Source organism: Melampsora larici-populina, assembly GCF_000204055.1.
Source record: "Melampsora larici-populina 98AG31 unplaced genomic scaffold MELLAscaffold_50, whole genome shotgun sequence".
NCBI lineage: Eukaryota > Fungi > Basidiomycota > Pucciniomycetes > Pucciniales > Melampsoraceae > Melampsora > Melampsora laricis-populina.
Genome location: NW_006768814.1, coordinates 480526 through 500605, shown reverse-complemented (window position 1 = coordinate 500605; position 20080 = coordinate 480526). Strand labels below are relative to the sequence as shown.

Below are 20080 nucleotides of genomic sequence, written 5' to 3'. Positions count from 1 at the left end.
CATGGATGGCATTCCAACAGCGTCATCATCGCATGCTAGCAAGGACTCGCCAGAAGAAGAACAATATCCGCCTTTTTTCATTTGCCCTAGCCAGCTTGAGACTCAGGTCACTGCCTGTAAAGCAACCGATGCTGTAGTGGTTGGCATCAAGGTATGTATTTCATGCTTATCATTTTTCACATCTATTACTGAATGTCACTAAACAGGTTTGTGGATCAACCCTCCAATTGCAGACCGCATGTTCTGATTCCCATACAGCTGCCAACGACGTTCGCAATAGCCAGTCTTGGGATGGATGTGACGACACGGGTTTATTTGCATGTGCTTGCCGTCACGATGTCGCACTTTACTTTGTGAATATCTACAAAAGTGGTGAAAAGTAAGGGCCCACAGCATTACACAACATTAATATCAAAAACTGACTTTTTTGGATTATAGGCTATATTATCCTGTGGCGATTCTAAAAAAACTTCGATCAATCTATCCTGATAAGCACATAGCTGTACTTTATGACATTGGATGTCACTTAGGTGCCCATATCGCAAAGGTAAGTCCATGTCGTGTTACTCGATTTCAATTGCCCCATTAGCTGATTAAATTGTGTCCAATTGTTCAATCATAGCGCCAGCTCTTCCCACCCGATAACAAGATGATGTTTGGTACATCGGTCTTCCATGCATATGTGCACGAGTGGGCCTGTCAGATAAAATTCAACCCTCGCTTCAATAAGTATTGGGGCTTGTCAGACGGCGAGGGCCTTGAGCGGCTCTGGTCTTTTTTATCAGCCCTTGTGTCTGTTCTTCGCATATCAACCCGACTCCATCGACTACAAGCTATATATTGGCGCAATCGCTTCTATAAGACAAAGCTCAACCAGGGAAGCGGTATGTATAATTTTGCTCTTATACATGTGCGAGATTTGCTAACAGAATTATCCATCTGAATTAAATAGCCCAGTGGCTTTGCAAACGTATACAAAATGTGATGAAGGTAGGTCAAGAAGCTCAGACGTTCTTGACCTCACTATTTGCCACACCTAACCCAGCCCAACCCGGTCATATGTATTCGGACACCTTTTTACGCGAACAGTGGGATTCTGAGCGCGAGGCATATGCAAGCAAGAAGGTGGCTATGCAAAAACAAGAACTAGAACTCGGGAGACTACTATCTCTACAAGACAAACAAAAAGCTTTATTGTAAGTCAAAACTTCTGCATACCCCAATGACTGATTATTAATAGACATCATTACAATTCATATACTTCAACAGGTTGAGAGTGGCTCAAACACCTGAACAGTCCATTGCCCGAGTTCTGGAAAGCGAGCGCCTTAGGGAGGAGATTGTCAAACAGGCTGAAAAAGTAGGCACTGCGGAAGTTTTCCATACTTGTCAGTTTTCATTATTCATTGTTATATGTCTGGTCAACTGGGTTGATATAATCTGTAAGTCTCTATTCATCATCAGCAACCGAGCAAGAGGATTTTCTGAAGCTTTGGTACAGCAAGCACAAGGTTGCATTGTATTACATTGCACTTAATGAGGAAAAGCGACCGCTGCAACAGAGTCGTGCAGATGGGCATCATTCAAATATAGGTAGGTATTTGATCATTTGAAACACAAGATGAATGACAACACTAATGCTGGTTATTACAGGTCAGCGTGGAAAGACCTCTGTTCTTCTTGCTCTTCGAAAGCGTGCGGCACAGCTGAGGAAAAAAGTCGATACATACCGCACTCGCCGGGCAGAATATCAGGCCAAGTATCCTGCCCAACAGCTTCCTGAGGACATCGACTATAATGCTTTGAATGAAATCAAAGCAGATCACCCGTTCTGGAACGACTCAATATTCACGAAACTTCAAGATCCATGGGCAACTGATCCAAAGACAAGGGATGGGATGCGTCAGCTTGCCTATATCGACCGAGCACAAGAGGAGCTTAGGCGCTTAGGTTGGGAGGTTCGCCGGTTGATGCGTTGGGCAACAAGTTCTCATGATCGCATCTGGACATGTCTTCAATTTCTACTTTGCCCGACGGACTCTGGATTTGGACCAGCCACGCCTCTCATCTCCCACCCCATACTATCATCCTTGCCACCTGAAACACAATTGATTGCGGCCAGTGTCATTCTTCAAAATCAATATGTTAAGATCACTAACTATCAGCTGTTGTGGAACGAAGACGTACTTGAAGTTTTCTCTCAGACATGCTCCCAAGCTGGCGACGAAGAATTGAAGGCCGTCTGGATCAGCCAGATTGATCACATCATGAATATGTGGAATAATGGCAAACTCTCAATGATACCGGGTGATGTGCACGCCACATATGTAGAAGAGAACGTGTGGGAGGATATCTCAGATCATCAGAGTGATGATGATGCGGAAAGCTCCGATGATGATGAAGATGAGGCTGCTGGGCTTATGCACGGCTTGGATCTGGAGGAGATTAAGGCTGCTGTTGACCCAGAAACATTAGATCCAGAAGCCTTATTATTTGAATAGTTTATACTTTCAGTTTTGCCTTGTAATTTTACTTTTATATTACTTGCTTTTTGAAATATATCGCATCTATCAAGAGCATATTTGCTCCCTTCCTTTGTTTTGAAATTGAACACCTCCTTCTCTTTATAAAGGTAGGAAAAATCCATATTGAAAACTACAGACACGTCAAGTATAGAAATTCTAGTCTTCACTCAACCTCAGTAAACCTCTCCACTACCACCTCTCATTGATCCCACATGCCTCTACAACAGTACGATCAATCTACGATCATCAAGACCCTATCTTGTCTTTTTGTCTCTCTGCAATTCTGATTCGTAATACGAATAATAATCAATCCACGATATGGATTGATCCATACCAGTAAGAAGTGCTTCCAAGTCGAAGATGAAGGTATCAAACCTTCTCGCAATGTGACTTGTCCACCAATCATCAGTAATCTAAGTTGAGGAGTTGTACTAAATTGGTATAAGGAGAGTACACAGTTTGAAGGAACAATTTCACAGTTTATCATAGTTATTTGGTAATTCAAGCTACACATAGGTATGAACCACAGATGGATCGAATGGGTATAAGCTAAAATTTCGTTTGTAAGGTTGGTTTCTTGGAAGAAGTCTTGGTACTTGAGGTTGTCTGTTTTTTTACAAGTTGATTTATTGTTTCGGCACACTGCCTTCCAACAAAAGGCAACTTGTCCTAATGATTTGATGAGAGAGATGCGATAAGAGAAAGACACGGGTGATTTATTGATTTGGCACACTGCCTTCCAACAAAAGGCAACCGCTGTGATGAATGAATGAGAAAGAAGATGTTGATTTATTGTTTTGGCACACTGCCTTCCAACAAAAGGCAACCGCTGTGATGAACGAATGAGAAAGAAGATGTTGATTTATTGTTTTGGCACACTGCCTTCCAACAAAAGGCAACTAGTGATTTGACGAGAGAGATGAGAGAATGATGGGTATGAGTACAATGCTCTCTTTAAAGTTGAGATGGCGATATGGACCCATGCTGAAACTCCAGCCTTTATATATATGGCTCTGATCAAAAGCAAAAGGTGCTTTTCATTTAATCAAAAGCGCAAGGTGCTTTTAATTAAAATCAAGAGGTACTTTTAATCAAAAGCAAGACATACTTTTGGTTGTTAGACAGTTGTACTTTTAATCAAAAGCATGAAGCGCTTTCATCCATAAGCAGGAGGCACTTTCAAAACGAGGAAACGTGACGCTTTTGGAAACGATAGCTTTTTCAAAAAAACAAGTCGATTATTTTCTATGTAAAGCCTTGCTGCTTTTGTGAAAAAACAATCGACTCCAGTTTACTATTGTTCAAATCACCGCCTTCAAACACCATCATTTATTTCCTTATCTTTATTTGTAAATATTGTTCTCAAATGACTTTTCAACTATCAATCTTTCTTTCAACAAAAAGAACAAAAAGGGAAACACAACTGAATTCTACAATTAAACAGTTGGTCAGAAAGACATATTGCTCACATGTTCAGTGAGTTTTGGGGTTTTTCTGCAGGTGTGGAGTCAGGAATTGACATTCTCTTTTACTTTGGCATATCAAAAGACTAAGAGGATGAGGGAAATGTAAAATTCTGATCAGAGAGGCTGACCTTGGAATCCAATTCTACACTCAGCCAGTTGGTCAGAATGCCATATTTCCCACCTATTAAGTGAGTTTTGGGTTTTTGTTGCAGTTGTGGAGTCAGGAATTGTGATCACGCAGGATTTTTGCATGTTTCAACACACATGTGTATGCTGAAATAAGATCAAGAGTGAGCATTATTTCCTCATGATGTCAAGAACTTTTTCAGTTCTGGTCCAAAAACCTTGGGGAAGGGATCATTTTTTTCTCCAATGTGAGTACTTTCAGAATATACAATCACTTCAACAGGCTGAAATCTTCAAGTCCCTCAAAAGTTACACTCTTCATTTCCACTCAGTGTGGTACACATTCTGCCCTTTTTATCCTTGTGAGGCCAATAACTTTTTCAATTTGGGTCCAAAACCCTTGATTGAGGGCTCATTTTTTTCTCCAATATTAGTGATTTCATAATATACTATGATATCTACACTTTGAGCCATGTAAGTACCTCCAAAACCACATCATTCCACCCAGTGTGGTAGGTACACACTCTATGCCTGTGAGGCCAATAACTTTTTCAATTTGGGTCCAAAACCCTTGATTTAGGGCACATTTTGTTCTCCAATGCTAGGGCTTTTAGAATATACTATGACATCCACACTTTGACATGTGTAAGTACCTCAAAAACCATACTCTTCATTCCCACTCAGTGTCGTAGGTACATGCTCTATGCTTGTGAGGCCAATAACATTTTTACCTTTGGTCCAAAACCTTGGATGATGGTCTCATTTTTTTCTCAAATGTTAGGTCTTTTATAATATAATATGACATCCCCACTTTGACACATGTAATTACCTCACAAACCACACTCTTCATTGCCGCTCAGTGTGGTAGGTACATGCTCTATGCCTGTGAGGCCAATAACTTTTTCAATTTGGGTCCAAAACCCTTGATTTAGGGCTCATTTTTTTCTCCAATGTTAGGTATTTTATAATATAATATGACATCCACACTTTGACACATGTAAATACCTCACAAACCACACTCTTCCTTCCCGCTCAGTGTGGTAGGGACATTCACCTCTTGCCAGATATGCTTAAATATTCTTTGCAAGTTGCATTTATTAAAAAGCCTAAATAGCATGCCTGATCCACATAGCCCAAAATATATGAAATACACACTTTTACACACTCTTGAAGTTGTATGTTATATTCAATATCATATTGATACATATGGAAGAATGATATCATATGAACCATCTTTTGGTTTGATTGGGCTAGGCTCATAATATTGTGGAGACAAATTTTGATGTCTGCATATTGGTAAATATGGTAGTGATTTTTTTGGCTTTCAGGTGGTGGAAATTGATCCTCTTTCATTGGGTTTTGTCCCCAATTCTAGTACATCTTGGTACCCGATCAAATCCAGGGCAGAAACTAGTGTTTTTACCTGGAAATTTGGTAAAATCTCGAGTTATATAGTAAAAACTTGAGTATCTGCCCTCTTGAATATCATAAACCAAAAACTTTGCACTGTTTCTCTTGAAACAAATGGAAAAAATCAAACTCTGCACATTTTCCCTCCATGTATAACTCCAGCAACAACTTTGATTTCAACCGCTCTGCTTGGCCTGCTTCCAGTCCCTCATGGCCGCCAGGACACAATCCCAATCAGACGCGGCTCAATTCAGGTCCGGCATATGGGGCCCTTCAAAGCCAATCCTTACAAGCACGCACCACTGATGCTCAGCAAAGTCGGCCTCCGTACAATTCATCACTGACTCCAAGTTACTATTCGACACAACCAGCTGGTTCCTTTCATACTCAAGCACCTCACCAGTCATCACAAACACACGTTTCTCAGCTAAGCCCGCTAAGCCCAGGCTACCTTCACCCTCAAGCTCGGTATGAATCACCCGGGGACTTTCAAACTCATACTCAAATCCACGGCACCTATGATCTTGGCCATTCTACCCAAGAAGATCGTAGACTTTCACTCAGTTTCTCTAGTTCAGACGCTTCCAGGCCCTCAACAGTGGGCCATGGAGTCCAGCAAAGTCAAGTCCGAGCCAATCTTCAGCAGTCTACTCCGTCATCCCACGCCCAGCGTGGTCGGCTCAGTGGTAACAGCCATCTTTACAACACCTACAATACTGATTTTGCCAATCCAGAAAGCTGTGAAACTGATATACAACCACACCCACGAAATGAGACCAGCACAAGACTGAACGAAGGTCGACCAGACACTTTAAGTACCTCTCAACTCCGCCCAACCGTGTTGCCTTCAAAACGTGCAAAAAAGAATGCCCGCAACCGTTCAAATCTGGAAAATAATCAATTACCATCAACAGCCGGTCCTACCCTCCCAACACCTACGTTGACACTAGCTGCAGCAAAAGCTGCAGAAACTAGAGCTCTAGTCAACAATTTTCTTCCAAAGTCTCTCCTTGGGGTTCCTTCAAAATCAACTCCGGAACTACCTATCATGACATCCGACAAGATGATGAGCAAGACTTCAGCCGAACTACGTATACTCTCAGTGGAACATTGTAAAGGGTCTACGGTTCCTCCGGCTTTACAATCATACTTCATGTGTTTGTATGACGATTTTGACAAAGCATTGGCCATTAATTGTATCAACAATCAGGTCTCAGTGGACGCGGTACAAAAACTATGGTAGATGTCATCTATTTCTCCTTTCATCGACATCAGATATCTGACAATATCATCTTACAGGGGGCAAAAGGTTGTGCGGAAAGGGCCAAACAGCTGGCAAAAATTTCAGGCAACTGCGCAAGGGAAAGAAGAGTATAGAAATCGTGAGTTATCAAAGTCTTGACTCTAGACTCTATACATCAATGTATTGATATGTTCATCAATTGCTTAATAATTTAGAAAAAGGAGTTGCCAATGGTCGAGCCTCAACCTCGCTATCTGCTTTGTGGAACACAAAAACCCAGGCAGAGAAAGATGCATTTAAATCACAGAATCAATCAACATCATTGATCAATACCACAGCTGATACGGATTCATCCTTACCACCATCAGGCCTTTCTACAACTACCCGTGCCAAAAATATGTCTTTGCTCGGCGCACGCGCAGCTGTCAGTGATTTCATGATAAGGTGGCAACTGGAGGTTGGCTTATTTTCTTTCATTTTCTTCACTCTCGAATACTAACACTGTAAATATATGTAGGCAAACGACATGGCAGCAACGTACCGGGGTGACTTTGTCATCATTGGGGTATCTACTTATTTAGGCGACGAAGCCTACCAGATTGTTCGAGCCACCCCGCGCGCTTCGATGTGGATAGATAACGACAAGAAATGCAATCCACAGACGCACGTCGCCGCACAATTCCAGTCTTATGTGACTGGCACTGCGGCTGGGTTACTCAACTCAAACAAAGGCAAAGTGGATAGTGAGTCTAACTTCCATTTCAATCGGAACAAATTGAGACACTGATATTCTTTCTACATCTACAGAACGAACAGAGTGTCGGGAAGCCTTGTCCAATCTGATCAGTACGTCACCTTTTTTATCTACAGCCCGATCTTTTTTCTGATGGTACTTTGACCTTAGGTACACGTACAAAGGGGGCTGCCAAGAAGTGGTGGTGGAAAGACTGCGAAGCAAAACTATTGAATCTAGGCTACTTTGTAAACTTGGCCTCAAATTCGAAGTCTCAAGCAAGCGACTTGATGCAAGAGAGTAATCAACTTACCCCTGCACAAGCTCGTGATATTTTATCGGATATTGCAGATAACAACATTCAAATCCTGCAAATCGAAGCATTCTCTGCTCAGAATCCTAAACGCAAACGTGTCAATCCCGCCGATGACTCACTTCCTGCCAATAATGATAACACCCCTCCCACTCCTAACACAAACACGCCTCCTGGTGATATCACAGCCGGCAACATCGCTTCCGTTAACAGCACCGATCCCTCTGATAACACAGGTACCGCTGATCGCCTTGACAACACATCTCTCAATGCTGATGTTAATAACATACCACCCATCAGCAACATATCTGGAGAAAAGGATGATACTAGCATGAATGTTCCTTTGACAGGTCTCACTTAGAATTGTGTACCTCTTTCTTTAATTTAGATAATCAAAAACTTGAATTATTTTTGAACACTAGCTTACTAATGTACATACGCAATCATACCAACTATTGTAAAGTCAGCATCTGCAAGAATCGATTGTTTTGGCTCACAAGCAAATTCATATATTTGATCTCCACTACATTTCCCAGTCTCATTTCAAATATCATTAGATTTACCTTTTGGAACCATTGGAATTAAAAAAAGGACCTGCCTTTATACATTGGGCGCGTTTGGTTTGTGTTGTGTTTGAACTTTAGTCTTTCTCAGTGACATTGACTCAAGAGGCACTGTTGCTTGCTCACGTAGCGGTCGATTTCAAACTTTATGCTATATAATTTTCTTTGTGGTTACTATTCCATACATCAGTGGATGTGAGTACTTCGGGCATAGGTTCTTCTCTATTCCACGTTCACAATAAGATGAAAATAAGTGGAAAGCAAGACTATATGATAGTATTACAAGATTTCAAGCCGCAGTGACCTTTCTCCGAAATTGTATACCACTGTTCTAAGTCACTTATTGGCATCAGAGCCTTTCAATCGCATGTGATGAGAAGTTATGACTGAAGAATATGGTACGGTGTCCATTAAACTACGTAAGGAGACAACAGATACTATGGAGATTTGTCAACCAGCGCTGATTGCGTCTCTACAGGCAAGATGATTGAAAGTACTGAGGTTAAAGTACTTACTCTATTGCCTTATCTGATATTTACGTCAGTATTTTGATGAGAGAAAAGCACCATCACACGTTTTTGATTTGAGTAGTTGTATAGTCATTCTGCATCCTATCTTTTGTGACGAAGGCGAAGGTCGAGGAAGGGGTTGTGAGAGTGAGTGCTGTTGGTGGTCGCTTCTTTGAGTGTTTGAGTGTCCGATTGCTCAAGTGTGTCCGGGTGGTCTCATGCTCGAGTGGTCGGGTACAGGACATTTGATGTTTTGGATTACATAGATGATGTCGTATGTATTAAAAAATAAAAAAATAAAAAACGTTGGCGCGTTTGAGGTCACCGAGATGGGGAGGAGAACGAGATGGATACGAGATAGGGGGAAAGCCGCTCGAAACGGCTGTATTGTTCATTCTTAGGCCCGCTTCGAGTGGTTGAAAAGGACACCCCGAGGTGGACTCAGCGGGGGTCAAGGAATTCGGTAAATCGCATGCGGTAAGGTAAAATTTACCGCAACTGCGGGGCCTTTCCCACACTGGTGAGAAATTAGGCCCGCGACTTGTTTTAGTCAAATTCAATTAAATTAAAGTTTATTCGGATTCGATGAGAATTTACATAAGAAGAGAGTGAGACCCTGTCACTTTAGATATCTGATAGTCGATATTCTCGAAATCCCATTCTCTTCTGCTATCTTTTCAATCTTTCTTATCTTTCTTTAGAACCTTCAAGTATACTTGATTTTGATTTGGATTTATTAAAAGATTAGTTTTTTAAAAAATGGCTAGTATCACTCTGCAATCTCTACGTCATCATCAAAGACTACCATCAGAATCAGCTCAACAAGATCTCATTCAATCTGATCATGAGCCAATCTCATCCAATTCTATCTTCAATCGATCAATTTCAACCTCACTACATTCTCCTAACTCAACCGATCTTCAACAACAATGGGATGATGTCTCTCCTAATCCTGATTTCGAATGGGTTCTCTTCGATCCTAATCCAACTCAATCTTTCACCAGCATGCCTACTCATGACGGTCGTGGTCAATTCTCTCCTGATTTAGATTTAGATTCTGATTTTGAGGACCTTCAACCTACTCGTTCTATGGCTCGATCTCTTACTGTCTCGGATTTGAATCTATCAATCCCAGAGACTCAACTCTTCCCCGTGAATTGGGATGACGATGAAGTAGAAGAAGATGTACTCTCAATACCTTCTTCGCTTTCCTTGGGATCTCCTCGCTCTCAGTCTCGCTCTCAAAGGTCGGTTTGGATCTAATCTTTTGTCGACGTCTAATCCTTTAACCTCTTGCTGAGGATTGATTTTGATCAACTTTACCATAGGGAACGGACTTCTGATACACATTCAGTCAGGTCTAACTATGCACCTGCAGCTTCGCCAATCGATTCAGACGACGAAGCTCTTTTCACCAATCCACATGCCATCTCGGCTGGCCTCTCCACAGCTCGTCGAAGTACAAAGAGCACAATAAGTGATCGTGCACTTTCCATTCACTCAGCTTCGTTGCCTGACGGTCGCGGTCGGGCATGCGGTAGGCGGATGTCAGACAACTACTCAACTAGGAGCCACAGTAACCGTACTGGACGCGGAAGTCACTCTATTGCCCCTCGGTCCCTGAGTCGAAAGCCTCAGCCACTCTTGCCAGAGCTTCATTCAGCTGGACCAATTCGTACCGAACGGGTTGCACTACGATTCTTGGCCAGAGTTGCCAACCGGATCATGGCACTTGATTCAGACACGATGACCATGGTGGCTGATGTAGATTTGCCTCAGAGTAGGACACGCAGGTAATTTATCAAACTTGCTCTTTGGTTTATATCGCTTGCATGGCCGTAGCACCAAAAAAGGCTTATCTCTTGCTTGTCTGCTAATTCAGGATCAGTGTCGATAGACATAATCAAAATACGAATGAAAGAGTCAAGTTCTCAATTGGAGATGGTGATGCGGGACTTGTAAATGGAAATGAGCTCAGTTCACCACTTGACTTATCACGATTTTCAGCTTGGGCAGGAGAAGGATCAGAGATCCAAGAACATATACATGAAGATGATGAAAATGAAAATGGTCAACATCATCATCATCATCATCATCGTCATCATCATCATTGGAGTCGTGTATTATCAGATTGGACAAATTGGTGATGTACACAGATAGGTCTTTAATTCTTGGCGATGGAAATTGCTCATTTCGAAAATCCTCTTGACTGATTTCTCACGCATTGAACTTGTATGTCAAGCTTGATGATTATTTATTTGTATAATCATATTTGTTCTATTTGGTGTGTATCAACTTTTAAACATGTCTTGAACTTGAAGATGTGATTTTGACTGATCATGAGTACATACTACAACATGAGCGTGGCTTGAGATAAGAATGGTATACATGTATTTGACGGTATCAAGTTGCCAACAGGAGCTACAGTCACAGAGTCAATTGAACAGTTTGCCGCATACATTCAACTGCAAGGTTGCCTTGAGTTTGATACAGCACAGATTCAAATGCATGACCCAAGGCAATTAAGTTGTTTGGACTAGAGAACAAAATCTACTCAACAAATCTGACTCACACCGTAGTGAAAGTGATCATGATGTGCTCTCTCAAAAGAAGACCTTATCTTTGTCACTGAGATCTCTCTCTCATTTAGCCAAAATACCAAATAGACCCTCTATGCTTCTTGCAAATCGCATTGGTAAATCGTGTGTTTTGAGAATGAGTTTGTGGTTGTGGTTACCAATTTATCATTTACACAGTGAAATAAAAGCAGGAGGTATGTTTGGTTTCTTTGAACTTACTCATTCAGTCAGGAGTTGAGGGGTTAGTTTTTTTGATGAAATCAGTGTAATTCATATAGAAATAGTGATCATAGTGATCTGAGAGAATCTATATAAACTCGAGACTCCTTATAAAGGAAGTCTTATAACACCAGAAATCGGGTGTAAGTCTTTTATGGCTCTGAACACCAAAGACTATAACAAGAACACACCTTATAACACCAGAAATCGGGTGTAAGTCTTTTATGGCTCTGAACACCAAAGACTATAACAAGAACACACCTAAATAGGTGGAAAGAAACAAGAACAGGAAGTACGCCAGTTTTCCTCAGTGAACTGATAAGTTTTATTTCATATAATAGACAATCTAACCTTATAACACCAGAAATCGGGTGTAAGTCTTTTATGGCTCTGAACACCAAAGACTATAACAAGAACACACCTAAATAGGTGGAAAGAAACAAGAACAGGAAGTCTAGACAACATGGTTATAGTAGAAATGAAGTCAACAACAGTTATTCGGATTTGAGTATGATGTGAGAAGAGAAAGACTCACATGCCAGTTTTCCTCAGTGAACTGATGAGGAAAACGTGGCGCGGTTGGTGGCGTTAGTTTCTATTTATATGTGATACTATGATGATAATTAAAGTTAGGTTTGGTTTCAGGTCATGTATTGTATTGGTTGAATTGTACCGTGTTGATTGAACTTTTTTTGATGAAATCAGTGTAATTCATATAGAAATAGTGATCATAGTGATCATGGTTTGGATTGATACTACTTACATAGTCAGAAGCAGTTTACCACTCCTGAACTTCTGGGTCTCAAATGCACTTCTCTCAAAATTCTTCATTTTAAAGTGTTCAATCCTGTTTTTATGAACTAGGAATTCTCAAATTTTTCTGAAGAGAAGATCATAGTCTCAAGTCACAATTTGTTTACAAAATTCCACTTTGTCTTACAAGAAACCAAACTCATCATATGTCATGCTAACAGAGAAATTCTTGTTAAGTTGTCATAAGGCTGGGTGTGATGATAGTATACATCTTACCTCTCTAGTAGTAGTGACCTCAAAAATGCTTTCTCAAGCTGTCACATAGTCTCAAGTCACAAATTTTTCAACAGGATCTCAGTTTCTCTTACAAGAAACTAAACTCATTGTATGTCATACTGAGAAAGAGTATCTCATTAAGTTGCCATAAGGCTGGGTGTGATAATACATGTTACCTCTCTATAAGTGACCTTAACAATGCTTAATGTCTTAGAAGGCTGGGACAAAAGATGAGTGTGAGGATGAAAATCCATTCAATGTGTGGCAACCTGAGTCATTTTATTGCAAAACCTGATCCTTGAGGAGATTATGAGCATGTTTTGTTGAGCTGGATCTTGTGTATTGATCTCCTATTATCAAGTGTATCCCTTTGAAAGGTTCTTCCCCAAGAGCTACTTGATCCAACAATCTCAAATTTTATCTTCCAAATTTGATAACCTACCAAAATACTAAAGTTTGACCTTCCAAAGTGGCAATATGACACTGATGATTTTTTTGTATATTGATATCAAAGAGGGATTTTCATTTGAGACTATCCAAGTTGAAATGATCTCTGAAGTGAAGTTTTTCAAGTCAAAATGTTTCTTGATGTGACCCGGTGTCTGAAACTCTCTTGATGACTGAGTTACTTTGATCAATCTTACCCATACCAAATGATAAAGAATTGAACAGATATATAGTGCTTACCTCTGAAAATAAGAAAATCAAATCAACTCTCCAAAACCTATCCCCTCCACCAAAACTAAAGTGGTTTTGGAATTCTGAAATTGAGGACTCTGTATCTATATCTTTTTAGAACAACTAGAGAACAGGCGGGCATGCCCGCAACAGGCCACTGGGTTCCTGTCCCATCTGTTCATTAAAATTTTGCAATTAGTCCATGACAATCATTACAATTAGGTTTGCCTGATTTTTGACTGTCTTGTTTACTCTCAATAAGAACTTAAGTCAATGAGAGTTTATGCTATCTAGTGAACTCTAAGCAATATGGAGTTTACACACAGATTAAATCTCATAGTTTTACAAAAACAAATGATCACACTTGTTCTGTTGGACAAAGTACACACTCCTTGGATCAAGTGCACAAAATTTGGAAAGAATTGCAAACCTGCCTCCAGATGAGTAAAGAATTTTTCCACCTTGGCGGGTTCATTTGACATCACATTTGTTTTCCTTTACTCATAAACAGTTAACAAATATGTGGGAAGGGGTTGACAGATTGGATCAGAGTGCAAAACAGTTCAACCTTTTATATGCCTCTCTTGGAAGGCAGAGGCAAAGAGAGCAGTGAAATTTAAATCGAGTGTGGAGGGGAAGAGCTACCTGACACATGAGGTAACAGACAATCTCCATGCAGCCATGTTTGCTTTACTTTCAGCAAAAGTAGGTACATGTGTCAAACAAGATTTAAAAGCACAAAATAAATTCACCTCCTTTAGTAGCAGAAAAGAAAGGAGAAGGATAGTGGTGATGCTTCACCAAGAAAAGGTGCTGCAATTGGCGGTAAAATCTGTTCATCTCAATTCTCAAACATTAGCTGTCTTTTGCTGAAACCAAGTGTGAATAAGCCAAAAGTCACTCAATGTTTGAGACTACCATGGAAAAGCTCGAGTGTCATACTACATGTGACCTGGCAGTATCAATGAATTATTGACTCTACTTGGCTCATGATTGATGGTTATTTTTTTGTTGAATCAACTACCTTACATTGCATCCGATTGATCAAAGGAGGGAATTGGTGGGACTTGCACAATTCGATGACAAAGGCAATGACAAAAAGCAACTACATGTGATTGGTGTTTGACAACTGTGTATCAACATATGAGAGTTGATCGATGTCATAACATGAATAGTTCTTTCAAATCAGGATGAAAAGTCAAATCAAGATAGACAGGAGCGAAAAGCAAGGGGTATTGGCGAATATATAATGAGTCTCCATTGCTCTCCATTGTCCAATGTAACAGGACCGGAGAAGGAAGCAAAAACCGGGACTCACAGTACCGAGAGTGGCGAGTCGGGATTGCATCTTTTTAGTTTTGAGATTCACATATGTAAACAACAAAAGAAAGTCTTCTGTCTGTGAAGTTCTCTTTGTGTTTTCTATGTTTGAAAAACTTGAGGACCAACAATTCAAGTAGTGAAGATGGGGATCAATCTAAGTTCTGTTTTAGCACAGTGACCATGAAATCCAAAGATATATCTCCCACCACCTGTGTCACCTGTATCATTCGACATACCAGCCAGTAGTAAATGACACATTCCCATCGACGTATAAGCCGATTCCTTGCAGCAGAGCACTTCAGGTGACCTGGAGCACAACTTTTAGTCCCTCCAAGGTCAGGTCTTCCAATCATCTTCTCACACCAAACCTTTCAGAGAGCCTTAAAACAGCTCTGTGCAAAGTTTCCACTCAAAAAAATTACTTTGAGGTAGCAAACTTGACCATCAACATGACCAGGTCAAAAATCTGTTCTGTCAGGTCATAAATCTGCTCTGTCAGGCCACAAATGTGACCTGGAACCTCTCAGAGCGCTCTGGAAGATCCTGAGATCACATTTTTGACCTGACAGAGCACTCACTTTTGATCTGACTTCGGATCATGATACGTACAAGGGTTTTTCATCTTCTCACCATCCCACACTGCGAGCACGATTCACCCAACCAACCTTTGCCATGCTCAATTTTCATCAAAGAACTCACATTGACTCAGATTTCGACTTTAATCACTTGAACAACTCATCATTCATCATTAGATGTGAAAATCAATCACGAGTACAAAGAAAAAACAACTCAGACTAGCACTTTCAGCAAAACAAGGCATTTCAAATAAACAAAAACGTTCACTATATACACTTGTCAATTGTCAAACCCTTCATCTCCAGGAATCTCTTCACTTTCTTCTTCACCACCAACATCTACTTCATCCGCCAATCCTTCCACCTCATCTTCATCAACAATAGCCTCAAACTCCATCAAACGCTGCTCAGTCTCCTCCCCTTCGTCAAGTGGAGCCGCATCAAGGATTTCACCCCGTGAGCTCGCCTTCCAGGCTATCTTGCTTCTGGAAACTAACGCTGACCACTGTGTTAATATTGATGCTTCCTCAATCTCCTCCAAGCTACTGTAGGCTAGCGTTTGATTGATAAGTCCATGCATCCCTCCACCCCAAAAAATCCACAAGCGTGTATACATTCTACCAAGCCGTGAATACAGAGCCTGTAAAACTAATTTACTTTCGGACAACCTATCTTTTGCTGTTGGTTTTGTAGACTGGACGGCTCCGACCATCCATTCGTTGGGCAGCAGAGCAGGATTATCGTCTGCCAACATTCACACTATTTAGTTTTAACCTCATTCATCATACCGATTTGGTAAGCTTACCCACCTTGTAGATTAAGGGCAGTGTTGAGAACTGAAAGCTTGTTTTCCATATCCACCGCCCACTTTATCGATTGCCGACACTCGCGTGCCAGTTGACACAGCTCATCACTCGCATGGCATTTATCACGATACGCTTTGATACCAAGCTGGGTATTTGGATCAACTACCCACGCTTCGTCGGGATGGGTCAGTTGATCAATATCCCAGAACGGATCAACTAGTGCAAGGCGTCGGATGTCTTCAAGAGAGGGGCAGGAAATTGGGTCCGGTGCAGGATAATCCTCATTGAACTGTTCAGCATTTCGTTTGTAAGTTTCATATTTCCGTTTTAGAAGTGCTTGCTTGTCTCTCAGGGTTTTGTTCGATTTTTGTTGTGCACAGGTTCCTAACAGTGATGTAACATACAATCATTTCAATCAGCATGAAATTAATTAAGACTACTCTGTTATTCATATTGAGCCTCACCAGCTCGTTCATTGCTTTTCTTCTGCGACTCGAATACATCCACCTTAGCCCCGTACAGTTTAGCCTTAGCAACTCGCACCCTGATCAGATTTCGTCCTTTAGGGGCTGCATGGACCTCAAATCAGCCACCCAGTTTGTATGAAGTCCTTATGTAAAAAAATTCTTACTAGAAGATCCTGGCATATCACGATAGTGATCTCCCCCCAGTTCACCTGCTAGTTCATCAATGTCTGTTTGTAGCATTTCTTTTGTTTGAGTTAAGTGAGTTAGTTTCAGTTTCTCAGCCACTGTCATATCTCTCCTACGCTTGCGGCGCAGAGCCACCAGTTCGTCACTGAAGGCAAAGGACCAGGTAAACAACATCATCTAAATTTTCAATTACTGCCAACTCAACTTGGCTTCCTGATACTTTTCCTCCATCACTCCCAATCTATCAAGCTTGTCCTTGACAGCCTGAGAGTTCTCTTTCACCAGTACCTGGAGCTGGCATTCTCGCTGCCGGTTCCACTGGTGAGTCAGATATTCATCGGTATACATAGGATCTTTTTTCAATTCATTCAAAACTTGACAGCTCTTAGTGTAGAGACTGTGGCTGGTTGACAAGCGCTGAAGTAGCCACCGCACTAATCATTCAGAAGTGAATTTGATCAATTAAATGTCCCACATCCTTATTGAATACACATACATACCAGTGACCTTGCGACTGGACTCATTGATATGACGTGTTCTTAGCTCCAAAGCGCAAAGTCAATGGAACACTGTAGAGTATCTCAAAGCGCCAACCAAAGGAGACAGTTTGGACCAAATGCGTTCTAAGCCCTCCCCATCCGAAAGACCCCAATCCTCGTTGAGTCGAGGATTATACTGAAGCTGGCACAACCATTGATGTACATATGAATGGAACAAGCTGGTTCCGAATTTCAGCTGACTGTTCTCTCGAGCCCTTGAGAAAAAGTTTCTCTACAAAATATCAACCTCTGAAATAGCGCAAGTATAGACTATAAAACTGAAATGAGCCACCTTTATGATGCTTTTTTCGAGGTTGCATCCAATATCATATAATATGCCCACCTTGAGTTTTTCAATACCGGCTTGGTCTTGACCGGTCTCCTTTAGTATTGAATCAATCATGGTCAAAGGATAATAACCTCTAAATAAACCAACAGGTGAGCAAATTAATCAATCTCTCCAACCACTGAAGAGCTTGTTCGTACCTCTCGCCAGTCTGGATAATGTTAATGAACTTGATGAGGTGGTCATGTCGGCATGCCATCCCCATCAAGCCAGTTTCATAAAAACCTCGCCAAGTATGACGACCACGAATGTCGTTTGCGGCTGTGTGCTGGTTGCTACAAGGGTCCTACATATGTATGGTTGATGATTAGTCAATACCATGACATTGAAAAAGTTCAATCTCACCCACAATGACTTCTGCGGATTTGTCAGGTACACCAGATTGTCGTGGTAGTGGTTCCATTTTTGTTTTCCACATATCGCCTAGAGCAGGTGAGATAAAAAGGGAAGGGACTACCCCACTTTCACCTCGCCATTTAGCACTCGCTGCTTCATGGCGCCGATGCTGAAAATTACCATCAATGCATACCACAAAATCCGGCTCATTGGCACGTTTTCCAAGTACCTTTGGCCCAAAACATGGCGGGCTTGTCTGTTGGTGACAAACGGAGAGCTTTTGACGCAGTCTCATCTTCAAGGCGAAGCATTTCACGGTACACATCAACTGCCGCCAAAAACCTAATACGGCAGTCACGACTCTGGGGCAAAGATGATTATGAATCATGAGCAGGTGATTGTGAGTACATAACTCTAAATAATACTATGACATACTTGTTCGGTGCCAGGAACCAAAAAGATGGTGTTACCAGCATCTAAAAATTCGTCCATGGCCTCTACAAAAGGTGCCAATTGAACAGCACAGTATTTCCAAACGGTATGATGAAAAGCAAGAAGGCGTATTGAAAAAGCTATTCGAGGGCGTATCGGAGACCCTCCGATATAACCCTTCCGGACTAGTCGAATCACATCACTAACACATCCACAGGTTTCTAGGTCAATCTTCTTCCGGCCTGTGTGTAGTGTTGATCATACAAACGTCATGACACTGCTTGATGAGTAGATCGAACTCAAGCAATGCTTTGAACTTCACTCACTAGTAATGTCCACTGAATCAATCTGTACAACACCTTTCTTCCAAGCTGGACATTTACACTCAAGGTTAAGATCTTCATTCCAAGTCGCTTCGTTACTCCATTGTCCGGTCTTGAGGGAACAAATCATGAAACACTTGAAGATCTCGGGTATGATGGTCTTCCAGTGAGCCTCCTCAGTCAAAGTCCGCTCTCGATAGGTGGGGCTTTTGAAGTATGCAGATCTGAGTCCCGGAGGATGAATGATCGTGCCATCATTGATTGGTTGTACTTCGTCCCAATCGGCAGTCATCTGAAGGTGGTCATAGATTTCAATCGGATTGTCGTCATCACCGCTGTTGAATCCTTCGTAGGTTTGGGGATTTGCCGGCGTGATTTCGACAGTTCGATTGTTTAGGACAGCATCTCTAGATTTGGAGTCTGCTTCTTCAAGTGCTCGGAGGTTTGCTAACCTTTGACTGGCACTTCCAGGGGCCGGCCTTGCTGGCGCTGTGCGTGATTGACTTTGTTTGTTGGAATCTGGGACAACAGAACCAGGCAACACCATTTGAAAGTGCGAAAAGATGAAGATGGAGTTGGTGGTGATTTCTCCGACTCCCCTTGGAAAGTTGGGATATGAACAAACTGATGTAAGGGAGTGCTAATGCTAATGTGCATATAACTTCTACTTTAGGACCTTTTCAACAAATCTAAACGGTCATCATGCCAAGCTAGCTAGGCCTTGATTTGAAATCTCCTGAAGTTCCCAGGAACATCCAAGATCCTTGTTAGGGATAGTTTTGGCGTCATGCCGGGAGCGCGGCATTAACAACAAGAGAGAACCTGTTGAACTCGGTTGGTCACCACACTCAACCCCCAATATGCCATTACCTTATCAGGATCTCAGAGTTGAGCAACTGATAAGGTGCAACATCCTTTTACTATTTTGGGGTGATTTGAGGGTGACAGTGCTGGAGAAGAATTCCTGATATTTGAGATTGAATGGGTGATTCCAGGATGAAGATGGTGAGTTATGAAAAAAAGTCAATAATGAAAAATGTTGGGCGTGCTGGGAAGAACATGAACTCAGGAGGAAACATGAAATTGAGCACATGTTCAGACACTTAGGGGGAATTTTGTTGTTGAGCGGGAGAAGAATACCTGGTATTTGAGATTGAATGGGTGATTCCAGGATGAAGATGGTGCTTTATGACAAAAAGTCCATAATGAAAAATGTTGGGCATGCTGGGAAGAACATAAACTCAGGAGGAAACATGAAATTGAGCACATGTTCAGACACTTAGGGGGAATTTTGTTGATGAGCGGGAGAAGCATTCCTGATTTTTGAGATTGAATGTCTGATTCCAGGATGAAG

The 20080-nt window shown here is 41.4% G+C and overlaps 4 protein-coding genes across 4 annotated transcripts; 3 read left to right on the top strand and 1 right to left on the bottom strand.

Moving 5' to 3' along the window:
• Positions 1-984: 984 nt before the first annotated feature.
• MELLADRAFT_67176 (uncharacterized protein) lies at positions 985-2235 on the top strand (the record flags this gene model as incomplete). Its single annotated transcript, XM_007415372.1, has 5 exons — positions 985-1196; positions 1270-1442; positions 1465-1593; positions 1654-2183; positions 2218-2235. The coding sequence occupies 5 exons, from the start codon at positions 985-987 to the stop codon at positions 2233-2235; spliced, it is 1062 nt and encodes a 353-aa protein (XP_007415434.1).
• A 3440-nt stretch (positions 2236-5675) lies between these two features.
• Positions 5676-8177, top strand: MELLADRAFT_92585 (uncharacterized protein; the record flags this gene model as incomplete). The annotated part of the gene is made up of 6 exons (XM_007415373.1): positions 5676-6766; positions 6827-6909; positions 6986-7227; positions 7288-7513; positions 7578-7616; positions 7675-8177. 6 exons carry the CDS (start codon positions 5676-5678, stop codon positions 8175-8177), a joined length of 2184 nt encoding a protein of 727 aa, XP_007415435.1.
• A 1344-nt stretch (positions 8178-9521) lies between these two features.
• On the top strand, positions 9522-11226 carry MELLADRAFT_73025 (uncharacterized protein; the record flags this gene model as incomplete). Its single annotated transcript, XM_007415374.1, has 3 exons — positions 9522-10135; positions 10217-10681; positions 10771-11226. 3 exons carry the CDS (start codon positions 9648-9650, stop codon positions 11033-11035), a joined length of 1218 nt encoding a protein of 405 aa, XP_007415436.1.
• A 6716-nt stretch (positions 11227-17942) lies between these two features.
• Positions 17943-19273, bottom strand: MELLADRAFT_92583 (uncharacterized protein; the record flags this gene model as incomplete). Its single annotated transcript, XM_007415329.1, has 3 exons — positions 17943-18299; positions 18407-18645; positions 18730-19273. 3 exons carry the CDS (start codon positions 19271-19273, stop codon positions 17943-17945), a joined length of 1140 nt encoding a protein of 379 aa, XP_007415391.1.
• Between the last annotated feature and the right edge of the window lie 807 nt (positions 19274-20080).